The 16,645-nt window shown below is 43.1% G+C and overlaps 1 protein-coding gene across 1 annotated transcript; it reads right to left on the bottom strand.

Annotated features, from left to right (window-relative positions):
* Positions 1 to 14,746: 14,746 nt before the first annotated feature.
* On the bottom strand, positions 14,747 to 16,407 carry LOC100344357 (ubiquitin carboxyl-terminal hydrolase 17-like protein 6). Its single transcript, XM_002720348.2, has one exon. It carries the CDS (start codon positions 16,340 to 16,342, stop codon positions 14,831 to 14,833), a length of 1,512 nt encoding a protein of 503 aa, XP_002720394.2. The 5' UTR covers positions 16,343 to 16,407; the 3' UTR covers positions 14,747 to 14,830.
* Positions 16,408 to 16,645: the final 238 nt, after the last annotated feature.

Raw genomic sequence — 16,645 nt, 5'->3', positions numbered from 1 at the left:
ATCAAGTTTTTTTAAAAAAATATTTATTTATTCATTTGAAAGTCAGAGTTACACAGAGAGGAGAGGCAGAGAGAGAGATCCTCTATTCCCTGGCCCACTCTCCAGTTGGAGCTGTGCTGATCTGAAGCCAGGAGCCAGGAACCTCTCCCAGGTCTCCCACATGGGCGCAGGGCCCCAAGGACCTGGGCTATCCTCCACTGCTTTCCCAGGCCATAGTGGAGAGCCAGATCAGAAGTGGAGCAGCTGGGACTTGAACCTGCGCCCATATGGGATGTCAGCACCGCAGGTGGCGGCCCCACCAGCCACGCCACAGCTTTGGCCCCTGTAAGTTGTCTCTTAACTCTGTTGATTGTTTGCTTTGGTGTGCAGAAGTTTTTTTTGTTTGATGTAATCCCATTTATCTAGTTATGCCTTTATAGTCTATGCGTTTGAGATTTTATTTTAAAAAAAATCTTTGCCTAAACCAATGTCATGAAGTATTTCCCTCATTTTCTTTGCATAGTTTCATGTCTTATTTTTAAGTCTTTAATCAAGGATACACATTTCTAACAAGTTCCCAGGTGATGCTGATGCTGATGATCCAGGCACCATAGTTTGAAAACCACTAACGTGGTAATATACAAACAACACAGGGAAACGGAGCTTAGCTTTTCAGAGTGCCTGGGGAAATCACACGAAGCTGCTGGGGCTGGGGGTGGTACCTAGCCTGTGGTATACTATCCCCAGGTCCATGACCTGTGTCGCGCATGATGTCACACTTCTGAAGTCACTGGGCCTCAGAGCAGCTCAAGTGGGCATTCACGATTGCATCTCATCCTCCCTCAGGAGCCCTATTGGTGAGGGATTAAGCTCCAGGCTTCCCCTGGATCTTAACAGCTATTCAAGTTCTTATTAAGTCGATGATTCAGATCAGGAAACAGGAGGTTAAATAAATCAGGGAAATTCTCTTGTAATGCTTGCTTAGTAGTGAGCACTAGAGCTCCTCTAAAGCTATCCTCATTGTGTCTGGAGGCCTCCAGGGTGCTGAGTGCTCCAATCTCCCTTAGCAGTTGATGCTGGCCAGGCTATTGCCTGCATTTGTGAAATAGTTACCCGTATTACTTTTAAGCTATCATATCCCTGGCAATTTTAAAGCAACATCTATGGAAAAAAAAAACCAGTAAGACCTATCAGAAAAGATTGCTGCGGATATTTGTAAATGATACTAGTGTGTGGCGTGATGCATGAAGCACACCCAGTAGCCAATGTGGAGAAAGAGGTAAATGAGGCAGGCAGCCTCTGAGACTGGGCCTTAACGAGCCATGCCTTCTAATATCCATGGACTTGGCTACTCATTACCCTGAGTACAGCTGGGAGTTCAAGCTGGAATTTCTCTGAAGTTGTTCCCTTTGTGTCCTGAAAGCTTCAGGGCTCTGAGTGCTCTGATCTCCCTGTGTGCTGGCCCTTGATGCTCCCAAGGGTGTTGCTCAATTTCTGCTATAGTAAACTGTGTTATTTATAAAATATACTTAACCTAGAATTGGCCATTTGAAGTGTACAGTTCAGTGGCATTACGTATACTCACATGGTTGTGCAGCCATCACTACTAGAATTCTTCATTTTACAGAATGGAAGATCTATACTAATAACTTTTGCTTCTCCTTCTCCCAGCCCCTGGCAACAACCATTGCATGCTTTTTTTAAGATTTTATTTTGGGGCCCAACATTATAATGAGGCATTGCCTTTGACACCAGCATCTCATAGCGGTGCTAGTTCGAGACCTGGCTGCTCCACTTCTGATCCAGCTTCCTGCTAATAGCCTGGGAAAAGCAGCAGAGGATGCCCAAGTGCTTGGGCTCCTGTACCCACGTGGGAGAACCGAATGAATCTCCTGGCTTTGGATCAGCCCAGCTCTGGCCATTGTGGCCATTTGGGGAGTGAACCAGCAGATGGAAGATCTTTCTCTCTGTCTCTTCCTCTCTCTCTCTCTGTAACTCTTTCAACTAAATAGATGAATCTTAAGATTTTATTTATTTGAAAGAGTGACAGAGAAAGTAGAAGAGAGAGAAAAGCAATGGTAGGGGGTGTTATCTTCCATCCACTGGTTCACTTTACAAATGGCCAAGAGCCAGGAGCTCTATCCGGGTCTCCCATGTGGGTGGCAGGGCCCAAGCACTCAGGCCATCTTCCATTGCTTTTCCAGGCACATTAGCAAGGAGCTGGATGAGAAGCAGAGCAGCAGGGACTCCAACTGGCATTCTGATTTGAGATGTCAGTGTCAGGTGTTGCAAGTGGTGGCTTAACATACTGGGCCACAATGCTGGGCCCACAATTTCACTTCTAAATCTAAATTTGACTATTTCAGATAATTTATATAAGTGGGATCATACAGTTTTATCCTATTACATCTGGCTTATTTCACCTAGCACACTGTTTTCAAGGCTCATGACACTTTGACTATTGTAGCATACAGCAGATTTTTTTTTAAGATTTATTTATTTGAAAGTCAGAGTCAGAGTTAGAGAGAGAGAGAGAGTTAGAGAGAGAGAGAGAGAGAGAGATCTTCCACTCACTAGTTCACTCCCCAGGATTGGGCTAGGCCAAAGCCAGGAGCCAGGCACTTCATCTAGGTCTCCCACATGGGTGACAGGGGACCAAGTACTTGGGCCATTTTCTGCTGCCTTCCCAGGTACATTAGCAGGGAGCTGGATCAGAAGTGGAGCAGCCAGGACATGAACCAGAGCTCAGGTGGGATGCTGGTGTTTTAGGCAGCAGCTTTACCTGCTATGCCACAACATTAGTTTCCCTAGACTAGTTCCCTGACTTTCCTTTCTTGTTAAGGTTGAATAATATTGAATTGTGTGACTATATCATATTTCTCTGTTCATCCAGCTCTAGACATCTGGGTTGTTTCCACCATTTGCCTATTAGAAATACTGCTGCTGGGGCCGGCACCATGGCTCACTTGGTTAATCCTCCACCTGCGGCGCTGGCATTCCATATGGGTGCTGGGTTCTAGTCCTGATTGCTCCTCTTCCAGTCCGGCTCTCTGCTGTGGCCTGGGAGGGCAGTGAAGGATGGCCCAAGTGCATGGGCACCTGTACCCACATGGGAGACCAGGAGGGAAGCACCTGGCTCCTGGCTTCAGATCGGCATAGCTCTGGCCGCAGCGGCCATTGGAGGGTGAACCAACGGCAAAGGAAGACCTTTCTCTCTGTCTCTCTCTCTCTCTCACTGTCTAATTCTATCTGTCAAATAAAAAAGAAAGAGAAGAAAGAGATATTGTTGCTATGGGCATGGACAGGCAAATATTCATTTGAGACTATACATAGTTTTTATCATAATAGACATTTCTCCTTAGCTTTTTGAAGACTCTGTATTTGCATGGATTTCCAAATTTTTGCACCAAAGTATATATGTTTTAATTGCATTTTCTTTGAGCTTTTTTGATGCACCTTTGTGTATGGAGAAGAGGAACTGCTTTATGATGTGGTTATGCTCTGCATCATTGTTTCGAGGAACCACTGTATTCTCTTCTACAGAAACTGTACTATTTTACTTTCCCTCCAACAACACACAGTGCTCAATTTCTCCTCATCCTTACCAGCACTTGGGATTTTCTGTTTTTTAAAAAGATAATAGTCATTCTAATAGGTATTATTTATTATTATTATTTTTTAAAGATTTATTTATTTATTTGAAAGTCAGAATTACACAGAGAGAGGAGAGATAGAGATAGAGATAGAGAGAGAGAGAGAGAGAGAGAGAGAGAGAGAGGTCTTCTATCCGTTGGTTCACTCCTCAGATGGCTGCAATGGCCGGAGCTGCGCCGATCTGAAGCCAAGAGCCAGGAACCTCCTCTGGGTCTCCCACGTGGGCGCAGGGGCCCAAGGAGTTGGGCCATCTTCTACTGCTTTCCCAGGCCATAGCAGAGAGCTGGATTGGAAGTGGAGCAGCCGGACCTCAAACTGACGCCCATATGGGATGCCAGCACTTCAGGCCAGGGCATTAACCCACTGCGCCACAGCACCGGCCCCAGTATTATTTACTATTAAAATAAACTTCATTTGGGAGCTGGCACTGTGGCATAGTAGGCTAAGCCTCCACCTGTGGCACTGGCATCCCATATGGGTGCCGGTTCATGTCCCAGCTACTCCTCTTCTGATCCAGTTCTCTGCTGTGGCCTGGGAAACAGTGGAATATGGCCCAAGTCCTGGGGCCCCTCACCATGTGGGGGACCTGGAAGAAGCACCTGGCTCCTGGTTTGGAAGCTCTGGCCATTGTAGCCATTTGGGGAATGAACCAGGGGATGGAAGACCTTTCTCTCTGTCTCTCCCTCTTTCCATAACTCTACCTCTCAAATAAATAAAATCTTAAAAAATAAGCTTCATTTTATAATAATTTTAGATTTATAATACTGTACAGTTTTAATTATCAAAATTATTGAAAAAATTTAAAATACCTATGGCAAAAAGGTTAAAGTTATTTGCAAAGTGAAGTGAATATTTGCAAATCATATAGGGTTCATATTTGTGATATGTTAGGTGGACTGACCAACAGATCAGTGGGTCAGTGATGTCAATAAGAAGTCCACTTAAAGAGAATGTGTGTGCCCAGTAAACATTAGCTAATGAAATGTCAGTGAAAATTGGAGACAGCATGTTAAGTCAAAAAGACAAAGTGCACAAGAATGGTTACAGTTTTGCAGAATAAGTGCACTTTATATGTTAGGTAAATAGTTTTCTTCGTATGTAACTATGCATTTGTCAATTACATCCACAGAAACACATCTGCAGAACATGCACCTGTCTATTTTCAGGAAATCTTTGGGTCAGAGAGTGAGGGCCAGGCAGATGGGATGGGCAGCATAAAGTTGACTTACATATACACCTTTCAGTTTTCTTTGAAATTTTATAGTCAGAAAAGTTTATTAAGGTAAACATTTGTAAAAGGCAAAAATATGCACCCCAGCTGCCAAAAATTGCATGTTACATTTATTATGTTTTGAAAATATGTCCACAATATGCTGGTTTGTTGGAAAAGAGCAGAGTAAAATGATTGATTTGGCAGTCTAGATGTTTTTGTGTATGCTTCTCTATCTCAAATTTATTCATCCTAAATAATCACATATACAGCTTTTTTTTCAACTCAGGCAGGAAGTGGAGATTTAGCTTTAAGGCTTAGAGCCCACAAGGCCTTATATTCAGAAGATTGCTTCCACTGAGTGGCAGATTCCAGAAAGATCTGGTTGATGATACCCCCAGTCCCTCTTTGGATTCCTCCTCCCCTTGCCAAGCCTCCGAACTGCAACTCTGCTTCTGATCACCAGGCGGCATCTGTCTCCATTTTTTCCTCCTCTATTGGAAAGGGTTATTTCTTTCTTAAGAAACGTATTTCAAGTTGTTTGCGCAACAGTATACATAGAATAATCAAAAATTGTGTTTTTAAATGTTTCTTACAAAGATTAAAAGGATATCTATTTAGTTTCATATAGGAGGGATCTTCAAAAGTGCATGGAAAAATGGTCATTTTATCTATAGACACTTTTTCCCCCCTTTTTTTGGTCAGTTAGTCATTCATAATTTCAAGGAAATACAATGTAACATCTAAATGTTTCTTGTGTGGTTACAAGGTAATGATTAAGTTCATTTCCACTTTAAGCCATTTCCTCTCAACAGTTTAAGCACAGGAATAATTTTATGCAGATTGCAATGCAAATAATTATACATCACATTTTTTGTACTCTGTTATATGGTCATTTTCCCATTCAATTATTGTTTATAGACATTGTCTATATTTCCACTAAACTAGGGTCTTTTGGCTTTTTACTTGCTTATTTGGTGAAGTATTAAGCCTTTTTACTGTAATGCAAATTTAAAATATATTATCTCAAAAACTAAAGAAAAAAGACTAAAGAAAAAGGAAAGAAAGGTAGAAAGAAGGAGGATGGGAGGGAGGAAGGGAAGGAATGCCATTATGTTCTTAGACTTGTATCTACAAAGCACATTGAATCTGCTAAAATTAATTAAAATTAATTAAAATTTAAAAAATGAAATAAAGTACATGGAAAATGCATGTTGTGAAAAAACTATGCATGGATTTCAATTTTTTGCACCAAAATACATTTATCTTTTAATTCTATTTGTCACTAAGTTTTTGAAGTACCTCTTTACAACTTATCCCAGGCCCCCTCCCCCCTTTATCAAGGTTGGTTGCCTGTCCTTTCTGTAGAGGACTTCCTGGAGAGAGCAGGTGGTTCAAGCCCCAGGCATCATACCTCTATAATGACTTTCCAAACTTGGTTCCATTCACCTCACTCCATGCCACTTTGCACACAGCTGCCCAGAACAGTGTCCCTGAAGCTGGCTCTGATAGCATCACACCCCCAGTGGCAGTCCATTACCTACCAAGAGGACTAACTACAAAACCACTTCTCTGGCTGGTGTTCAAGGCCACCCACCCTGTGGATTTAGACTGCGTTTCTAGCCCTGTCTCCCAAGTACTCCATGCTCTTAGCTTCTCCCTTGAGGGGCTCCCATGGTTCTGGTAGGGTTCCCTACCAGGTGGGGATCAATGTGCACTAACGTGGTGACATTACATATTCAGATCAGCCCCTTGAGGGAGCATTGCTATTGTCCTTCCAATGATGTTGGAAACCAAATGTCACACAGGGTAACAGCCAGTCTTGTCTTTGGGAAAGACATTGGGGTTCTAGAAGTAAGAGACTCAGGGATAGCTTGGTAGTGATAATGAACTGTTATTTTGTTCCATAACAAAGTGGAATGGATAATGTACTCATCACTATGAAGTGCCTACTATGTGTAACATTTATTTTTTCTAGGATTTATTTTTAAAGATTTATTTTGTTTATTTGAAAGGCAGAATAACAGAGAGGAGAGGGAGAGATCATCTATCCACCCAGTCCACTCCCTAAAAGGCTGCAATGGCCCAGGCTGGGCCAGGTCAAAACCAGGAGCCTGGAACTCCATCCCATGGGGATCTCCCATGTGGGTGGCAGGGGACCAAGCATTTGGGCCATCTTCTGCTGCTTTCCCAAGGGTATTAGCAGGGAGCTGGGTCAGAAGAAAAACAGCTGGGACTCGAACTTGCACTCTGATATGGGATGCCAGTGTTGCAGGTGGTGACTTAACTCACTGCCACAATGCCAGTCCCTTTTTCTAGGATTTTCATGTCCTTTGTAGAACATTTGGAAAAATAACATTAAAACAAGACAGAGGTAGGCATTTGGTGCCCAGGTTAAGTTACCACTTTGGGATACCTGCATCCTGTATCAGAGTGCCTGCTTCTAATCCAGCTCCTTGCTTGTGTGCACCCTGTGAGGCAGAAGGTAATAGTTCATGTAGATGGGTCCTTGCCATCTACAAGGGAGACCTAGATTGAATTCTATGCTCCTGGTTTCAGCCTTGCCTGGCCCTGGCTGTTGCAGGCATTTGGGGAGAAAACTAGAAGATAGGAGATCTCTCTCACTCTGTCTCTGTCTCTCTGCCTTTCAAATAAAATGAAAACAAAGCAAAAACAGGAATGCAATGGGAATGAATTCCTATGGTACAACTGGAACAGCCCATCCCTTTCAGGGATTTACTGCCATCTTGTGGTAGATTCAAGAATGTCAAATTGTACCTACGAATAAAGACAGGTCAAGATAGCATAAAAACATTTCCAGGTTCCTTATTATCCTGGCTTCAATATGTACGACTTTGCAATTTTACAGCATCCTTTTCCCTTTTTAGTGATGGCTTCTAGGATCCAGGATATGGCTGTGTTACATTTGTTCTGAATAAAGTGCATACATATGGCACATGGTGCTCAGACTTGGCAGAGGAGGTACCAGGTCCTCAACTTATCTTGATGGAAATAAAATCCCTTTCTTGTGTTAAAGGGCCAAGGTTATTTATTTTATTTGAAAGGCAGAGTTAGCGGGAGGGAGAGGAGAGGGATGGAGAGAGAGAGAGCGCGCGAGCGAGCACGCGCGCACTTTCATCTGCTGGTTCACTCCCCAGTTGGCTGCCTAGGACCAACATCACTTGGTCTCCTAAGGCAGTGATATCTAGAAGAAAATACGCAGGCTTTGGATTCACAGATGAGAGTAGAAAATACAGGCAAGGGGCCTAATATTCATTTAGGAACACTCTATATAGTCAGTACAGTGAAGTGATTTATATTTGGTTTAAGTATTGTCTAGGATTATTTTGTATCCATGGGGTAACCACTACATAAATAGCAATAGAATGTATAATTTACAAAGTGATAGGGAAATGGAATTATAAAAAAATCATCAAGCAATACAAAAGAGGGCAAGAGGAAAAGCGTCATAGAACAGGCCTGTGTTGTGGTGCAGACAACCAACTGCCACTTGCGATGCCGGCATCCCATATTGGAGAGTCAGATCAAATCCTGGCCGCTCTGCTTCCTGCTAATGTACCTGGGAAGGCAGTGGAAATGGCCTGAGGACTTTGACCGCTGCCACCCGCATAGGAGTACTTGGCTCCTGGCTTCAGCCTGGTCCAGACCTGGAGTTGTGGCCATTTGGGGAGTGACCCAGCAGAAGGAACATTTCTCTCACTCTTTCGCTCTGTCTCCTTCGCTCAATCTATCACTCTGCCTTTCAAATAAACAAATAAATAAGTAAGTCTTAAAAATAAAGCAAATAGTAAAGTGGTAAATTTAAGCCCAAATATACCAGCGATTGCATTATAGGTAACACAGCCTACACATTCAAATTAAAAGACAAAAGTTGTCACACTGGATTGATAAATAGCTATCTGTTGCATAGAAGAGATCTACCGGCTGGCGCCGCGGCTCACTAGGCTAATCCTCCGCCTTGCAGCGCCGGCACACCGGGTTCTAGTCCCGGTCGGGGCTCCGGATTCTGTTCCGGTTGCCCCTCTTCCAGGCCAGCTCTCTGCTGTGGCCCGGGAGTGCAGTGGAGGATGGCCCAAGTGCTTGGGCCCTGCACCCCATGGGAGACCAGGATAAGTACCTGGCTCCTGCCATCGGATCAGCGCGGTGCGCCAGCCGCAGCCCGCTGGCCGCAGCGGCCATTGGAGGGTGAACCAACGGCAAAGGAAGACCTTTTTCTCTGTCTCTCTCACTGTCCACTCTGCCTGTCAAAAAAAAAAAAAAGAAGAGATCTACCTTTGACATACAGTGACAGAAGGCTGAAAGTAAAAGGAAGGAAAGGTGTGTGCCATGCAAATATTGACAAAGTAGAGCTGATGCAGCTGTATTCGTATCAGGGAAAGGAGATTTTAAAGCACAAAGCAGTGGTACAGGCAAAAAGGGACATTTCATAATGGTAAAAGAGTCGATTTGTCAGGAAGATAAAATAGTTCCAAATTTGCATGTATCTAATAATTTGGTTTCAAAGTATGGTAAGTAAAATTTTATAGCATTTAAGGAGAAATAGAAAAACTCAGTCATAGTGGGTGAGTTTTAAAAGCTATTTTTATTATACAAGCATATGCAGAATAAAAATTGGAAAATAAAAGGAAATCAGAGGAAAATACTCTCACAGTTGGAACCCCTACTACTTATAGAAAGCTGTTAACATTTTATTATATCTATTCAATACAAATAAATATTTCCTGTATATTTGTGTGAAGTCTATAGGTATATGCATATATATTTGAACCAAATGTGTGTGTGTGTATATATATATATAAATGTATATAACTTTGAACCAAATGTATATATCTTTGTGCATTTGTCTTATATTTCCTTGGGATAGTTTCATAGAAATTCTTGAATTCAAAGGAATGCATTATTTTAAAAATTTTCTTATATATGTCTTGATGTTGACATTCAAAAATTTTACCATTTAATACTCCTAATAATCATGCGAAATACTTTTCATTTCTTTATCTCTACACAAATATGGAGAATGACAATTCTTGTGAGAAAATATATTTCACCACTACTTGAATTTGTAGATTTTTTTTAAAGACTTATTTATTGGGGCTGGCACTGTGGTGTAGTAGGTTAAGCCTCTGCCAGTTCCTGTCTAGGCTGTTCCTCTTCCGATCCAGCTCTCTGCTATGGCCTGGGAAAGCAGTAGAAGATGGCCCAAGTCCTTGGGCCCCTGCACCTGCGTGGGAAACCTGGAAGAAGCTCCTGGTTCCTGGCTTTAGATCGGCTCAGCTCTGGCTATTGCAGCCATTTGGGGAGTGAACCAGTGGATGGAAAACCTTTCTCTCTGTCTCTCCCTCTGTCTGTTACTGTGCCTCTCAAATAAATAAGAATTACAGAGAGAGAAGAGAGACACAGGGAGACAGATCTTCCATCCACTGATTCATTCCCAAATAGCCACAACAGCCTGGCCTGGACCAGGCTGAAGCCAGTAGCCTGGAACTCCATCCAGGTCTCCATGTGGGTGTGTTACCGGAGAAGCAAAGGGTGTTTGTCTCCGCCCAAGAAAGAATTCAGGCATGAGACAGAGAGCAGGGGAAAGCAACATAGCAAGGTTTATTAGGGTAGGGCCATCCGTAAGAACGGATGGGCACCTCTCCAGACAGAACCTGAGGGAGAATGTGTAGTTTGCATTTAGGCTGGGGCTTTTAAGGTCTTACCTTCCCTCCCCCTCTCCTTCTTCTCCCGAACAAAGGACTTGTTGATGTAAATACGAAAAATTCCTTTCTGAATTTTTTCCCCCTGAAGTTATGAAACAGGGGAAGTCTGGCGTCACCAGCCTTAGAGGAAGGATGTTTATCAGGCCAGGTAGAAGGGGCAGGACCCTTTGGAAGGTCATCAGGATCCGGGCGGGTGAGACTTTGACGTGCAGATACTGGGCTTCTGGAGCTTCCACAGTAGGTACTGGTCTTCAGGCCTTTCTCATACACACATAGGCTCAATTTCTGACTTCCTACCTAACAGGTGCAGGGTCCCAAGTAGTTAAGACACCTTCTGCTGCTTTCCCAGGCACATTAGCAGGGAGCTGGATTGTAAGTGAAACATCTGGGTCTTGAACCAGTGCCCACATGGGATGCCTGCATTGCAGGAGATGGCTGCACCTGCTGTGCCACAAGGTGGGCCCCATATAGAGAGATTTTAATGGTCTTTTCTCAGAATTGGTAAAATTATAAGACAAAAATCAGTGTGAGTATAAAATATTTGAATAGCACAATAATCTTAATTATCATAATTAACAAATGTAGAGTCCAATAGTATAAAATTGCAGGATACATTTTCTTTTTGGGTACAAATGGAACATCTAAACATTTGTTTACATGAAGGCCACAAATCAAGTCTCAAAACATTGTGAAGACTGGAATAACACAAATATTCTCTGACAATAAAGCTAGAAATTAATGAAAGAAAAGTCAGAAATGGCTACATGTGTTGAAATAAAGCAATGAATTTCTAAATAACCTATGGGTCAGAGAAGAAGAAAGATGGAAATTAGAAAAGATTTTAAACAATGATAATGAAACTATGGCGTGTTTGTGGAGTATGAAATCCCATCAGGCCTTTGTTACATTCTGAACAATGAGTTGCACAAGACACAAGATGCTGGAAGTCTCAGGGCTGAATTATGGAGCCTTTATTTGTGAAAGCCGGCAAAGCCAGCAGCTGCCCCGGGTATGTGTTTTCTGAATTATGCAGCCCCGATGGAGCTCAGGGATAAGCTTTTAAAGGCAAAACCCACATCCTGTTGGGAGTTAATTACAAAGCCAAGCATCTGTTACAGAAGCCAGAACCAGCAAGGTTTCGCTTATCTCAGAGGGCATTGAACCACATTTTCCCAGCACTCAATGTAAACAATCCTTACAGATAACATTCTTAGAAGGCTAGTTTTTGAGTCAGTTGTGCAACTGGTCAGAAAAATAGAGGACCAGCAGAGTGACTAGAGATTATCCAGAGACAAAACAGAGTGACTTAGGTCAGGCCGTAGCTCACTTCACCTTTTCCTGGGATAGAAATGTGTGAACTGATTCTACAATGCGCCTGGAAAAACAAAGGACCTGGAGAGCCAAACCCAATTTGGAAAAAGAACACAATGAGGGGGGCCACACTTCCTGACTTGGGGACTTGCTGTTAAGAGCAGTGATGGAGAGCGGTTTGGGCACGAGTGCGGACACACAGAGCAGTGAAACAGAATGCAGTCTAGAGACAGAGCCACACACTGGGTCAGCTGACTTTTCAGCAAAGGGGCCAAAGTAATTCAGTGGAGAAAGAACAGGCTTCTCAGCAAATGGCGCTGGTTTTGTTTACGTGACAGTTTGAGAAAAGCAAAGTTGTAGGGACAGAAATGAGATCAGCGGTTTTCAGGGGCTGAGGGTTAACTATAAAAGGCACAAATGAGATTTGGTGGAGTGAGGAATAAAGTATTTCTTGAATGTGGTGGTAGTTACTCATAAAATCTTCTATTTCAAAAAAGCCGGTTTTACTGTGTGTGAATTATACATCAGGGCGGGTGCTGTGGCATAGCAGATTAAGCTGCTGCCTGTGACTTTTTTTTTTTTGAAGATGGGCCATCTTCTACTGCTTTCCCAGGCCATAGCAGAGAGCTGGATGGGAGGTGGAGCAGCCGGGACTAGAACCGGCGCCCATATGGGATGCGGGCACTACAGGCAGCGGCTTTACCCACTATGCCACAGCACTGGCCCCATAAATAAATACCTTAAAAAAAAAACAGATAAAAGAGTTCTCCAAAGTGGTTGTAGCATTTTAGGCATCTGATGGCATGGCTGTTCTGGTTTGTCCACATTCTTACACACATTTGTTAATGTTAGTTTGGGGAAGGTGGTTAGCCATCCTAATAGACTGTGGTTTGTTTGCATTTCTCTGTTTACTAAACTTGAAGACCCAGGAGCTTCCTCTGTGAAGTCTCCTTTTAAGTTTGTGTCTTTTCCCCACTGGATTCTTCTTTTCCTGATTTATAAAAGTTCTTTGTATTTTTGGGTTCCAGTGCTTTGTCAGAAATATATACTGCCCAGATGTTTTTTCCAAGTCTGCAGCTTACCTATTCATTTTGTCAATCATGCCTATGAGTGAACAGAAAATTTAAATTTTGAGAAAGTCCAAGTTATTTTTCTTTTACTGCTCTCTCTGGTTCCTGTATAATGCAGGGTCATGAAGTTATTTCCTTGTGCTTTATGTAGGAACAATGCAGCTGTGATAGTTGGTGTGCTGGGAACATGGAAGGAGCATGGGTCCCTCTGAAAGCAATGTTATGGAACAGGCTATCAGATTTACAGAGAATGGCTAGTGGAAATCAAGACTTCATGATAGCTATCATCAAAGAAAAAAATCAGATCTGAGAAGGAGGGTAAAATAAAAATAAAATGCATAGAAGTAGATAAATACATAGAAATAAAAATAGAATGCATAACTCTAGACTAAGGAAAGTAAATTAATACAGCACAAAGCAGATGGGAAAAGGACTACAAAAGCACAGTAAATAGAAAATATGTAACTAAGTGGTAGGAACAAGTCCAAACATACCATAGTTACCAAGTGGATTAATTAAATTGGCTTAAAACAGAGACTCTCAGACTGTTAAAAATAGAAGGAAAAATCCACCTCTATATTGTAGTAAATAAGAAAATAGAAAAAAATGAGCAAGGTAAAAACTAAAAAAAGATGCCATCTTACCAATATAAGACAGATTAGAATTTCAGACAGCAAGTACTGAAACGGGGGCCAGTGTTGTGGTACAGCAGGTTAAGCCACAGCTGGTGACGCTGGAATCCCTTATGTATGTATGTATGTATGCATTTGAAAGGCAGAGTTACAGAGAGAGGGGGGGGAGAGAGATGGGTCTTCCATCCTCTAGTTCACTATAGATGGCCATAACAGCCAGAGCTGAGCCGATCTAAAGCCAGGAGCTTCTTCAGATCTCCCACATGGGTGCAGGGGCCCAAGGACTTGGCCCATCCTCTATTGCTTTCCCAGGCCAGAGCAGAGAGCTAGATGGGAAGTGGAGCAGCTGGGACTCGAACCAGCACTCATATGGGATGCCAGCACTGTAGGCAGCAGCTTTACTTACTACGTCACAGCACTGGCCACTGGAATCCCTTATTACAGTGCCAGCCTCAGTCCCAGCTTCTCTGCTTCTGATCCAGCTCCCTGCTAATGCAACTGGGAAGGCAGTGGAACAAGACCCAAGTGCTTGGGTCTCTGCACCCACATGGAAGACCTGGAAGAAGCTCCTGGCTCCTGGCTTCAGCCTGGCCTAGCCCTGGCTGTTGTGGCCATTTAGGGAGTGAACCCATGGGTGATTGCTGTCTCTCCCTCTCTCCCTCTATCACTCTGCCTTTCAAATAAAAAACAAATCTTTTTTTAAAGGTACTGAAAGGGACAAAGATTTAACATTAATAAGCATGGCTCTATTACCTACAAAATACAATCCTTTCTTTGTGTGTGTATTATAGCATAACTTGTAAATATACAATGGAAAAATATGACATTTAGTCGTCTCTTCATATGCGCAGGGAATTGGTTTCAGGTTACTAAAATCTGGGGATACTCCAGTTCCTTAAATAAAGTGACAGAACATTTGCATATGACCTATGCAATCTTCCCATATAATTTACGTCATATCTAGATTACTTATTATTACCTATAAACACATAATATAATGTAAATGCTATGTAAGTAGTTATTGTATTGTTTAGAGAATAATGACAAGAAAACAAAGACTGAACATACTCAGTATGGGCGTAATTTTTCCTTTTTTTAATGCTTAGGAAGTATAAATTTTATTCAATTATAAGATTCCAATTCACACCTAGGACAGCCAGTAAATACAAACACTTTGTACTTGCAAATCTACACACTTAAAGCGTGCACTTTCACCCAACCGCTTACATGTGAAATACTCTTGTACTAAAATCACTGGAACACTAGCAGGGGCCTCTTTCCGTGTTTATTCTTCCTCTTGGGAGGTCTGGTCCTCCCTCCTGGACAAGGGCGGTTGCTAGGATTCGTGGTAACCTGATCACCGCTGGGCCCAGCTGACCTGTGCTGCAGGGAGCTTTCCAGTTCAGGATGCTGCTTCCTCAGCCTCCCTGTGGATCTTGACTGGTGAATTAAGATCTCATTGCAAGGCAGGGAGGGCTCCACTTTCCTGAGGGTGAATGCACACTTTGGGCGGTTCTGGTCTTGCAGGGATTTCCACTGATCTAAGGTGAATTCCTGAGTTGTTTTCTCCGGGCGCTCCTCAGACTCTACAGCTTTAACGCTGCAATGCCTTTCAAGCTGCCTTGGTGTATTGCCGGGTCTGTCTTCAGCCTTAAAGACTGATGGTCCCCTGCCTGGAGACACAGTCCCATTTTCTCCCCCAAATCCACTCTTCTGGACATAAAATAGGACATAGGCACTTTGATTCAGGACAGAAGTAATGTCACAGGCCGTTACCTTTGCATCATCCATTTTATACCAGTGACCATTCCCAGCTTTGACATAGCAGAAGTAATGTCCCTTTTGACACCTTAATCCAACGTGGACGAGAGCAGCATACAGAACATATTCAAGTGGCCTCCCGCTTTGCTGAGACATATAAGGTCTCATATCCAGGCACTCAGGATATTGCACTTGTCTAGCAATTTTCTCGCCTGTGAAATCAGAAAACCGCTTCAAAACAAAGATAAGAACATTGCCAGAAGATTGCAAGACGAGTGTCTTGGAAGCAACTGTCTTCTTTAGGCAGATACCACACTCATAGGCGTTTTCTCCATCCAGCTCTTCAGGTTTCACCAATTGTTCCAAAGCCTGCTGAACACTGTCTGCTGTCTTGATATCCAGGGCGATGTCCAGGTAAGGGTCCAATGTGTCTGAAACGCCTTGGCACTGGAGACATTTGATTTGGGACTTCCAGTAGCCTCCAAATATCTGATGGCTTAGAGACTTGTCCTCTTTGGGCCCAACCACATTCATGAGCCCAGGCAGACCTGCTGCCTTGAGGGCATCCACAGTGAACACCAGAAATTCATGGGCGTCTTCCTGCCTGTTTCTATGAAAGGCAGCAGCCAATGCCTGACAGGGCTGGATCACGTCACCAGGACTGTGGAGGGCCCAAAGAAAGTGAGTTTCCACAGCACACAGCATGCAGAAGCCTGACGGACGACAGGTTTGAGAGTGCGCCTGAGACAGCATGTAGTTGGCAAGGGGTGGTGTGTATGTGAGACACTGCAGGGTTGCATTCATGTAGCAGGTGTTCCCCATATTCTGCAGACCAGCCCCAATGCCATAAGGTCTCTTCCAGATCAGACTAGCTTCCCCACTGGGAGCCGGATCTGTTGCCGCAGAAGCCAGGTCATTTTTCAATTGGAGCTCTTTCTGAGATGAAGGCAATGGCTTCCTCTGTTTGTGAAGGGAAGCAGCCACCATGTCTCCAGGAGCCATTGTGACAAGGCTTCCCTCCTTGGACTTCAAGCGACAGGAAGATGCTTTCTTGTCAGAGACTGTCTTCCAATGATTGGGCATAATTTTTCGCTCCAAATATTTTTTATTTGTTGTTGGTTGATTCCACACTTGCAGAACTCATGGATACTGAGGGCTGAGTATAAATACAATGAAAAATGGTTACATTTACAATCCCAGTTGGAAGGCTTAATATACCTTTTTCAGTAAGCCACAGATTAGCAAGTATGGAGAGGATTTGAATTATGCAATTAACGAGCCTTCATCTCTTTAATATAAACAACT

This window comes from Oryctolagus cuniculus, chromosome X, assembly GCF_051225735.1.
Source record: "Oryctolagus cuniculus isolate XC-2025 breed Fujian yellow rabbit chromosome X, ASM5122573v1, whole genome shotgun sequence".
Taxonomy (NCBI): Eukaryota; Metazoa; Chordata; class Mammalia; order Lagomorpha; family Leporidae; genus Oryctolagus; species Oryctolagus cuniculus.
Note: the sequence above shows the minus strand (reverse complement) of the source record. Positions and strands in the feature narration are given on the sequence as shown.

Bases quoted from the DNA above. Each gene is read 5' to 3' on its own strand.
- LOC100344357 (XM_002720348.2), bottom strand. From the start codon at position 16,342: ATGGCTCCTGGAGACATGGTGGCTGCTTCCCTTCACAAACAGAGGAAG.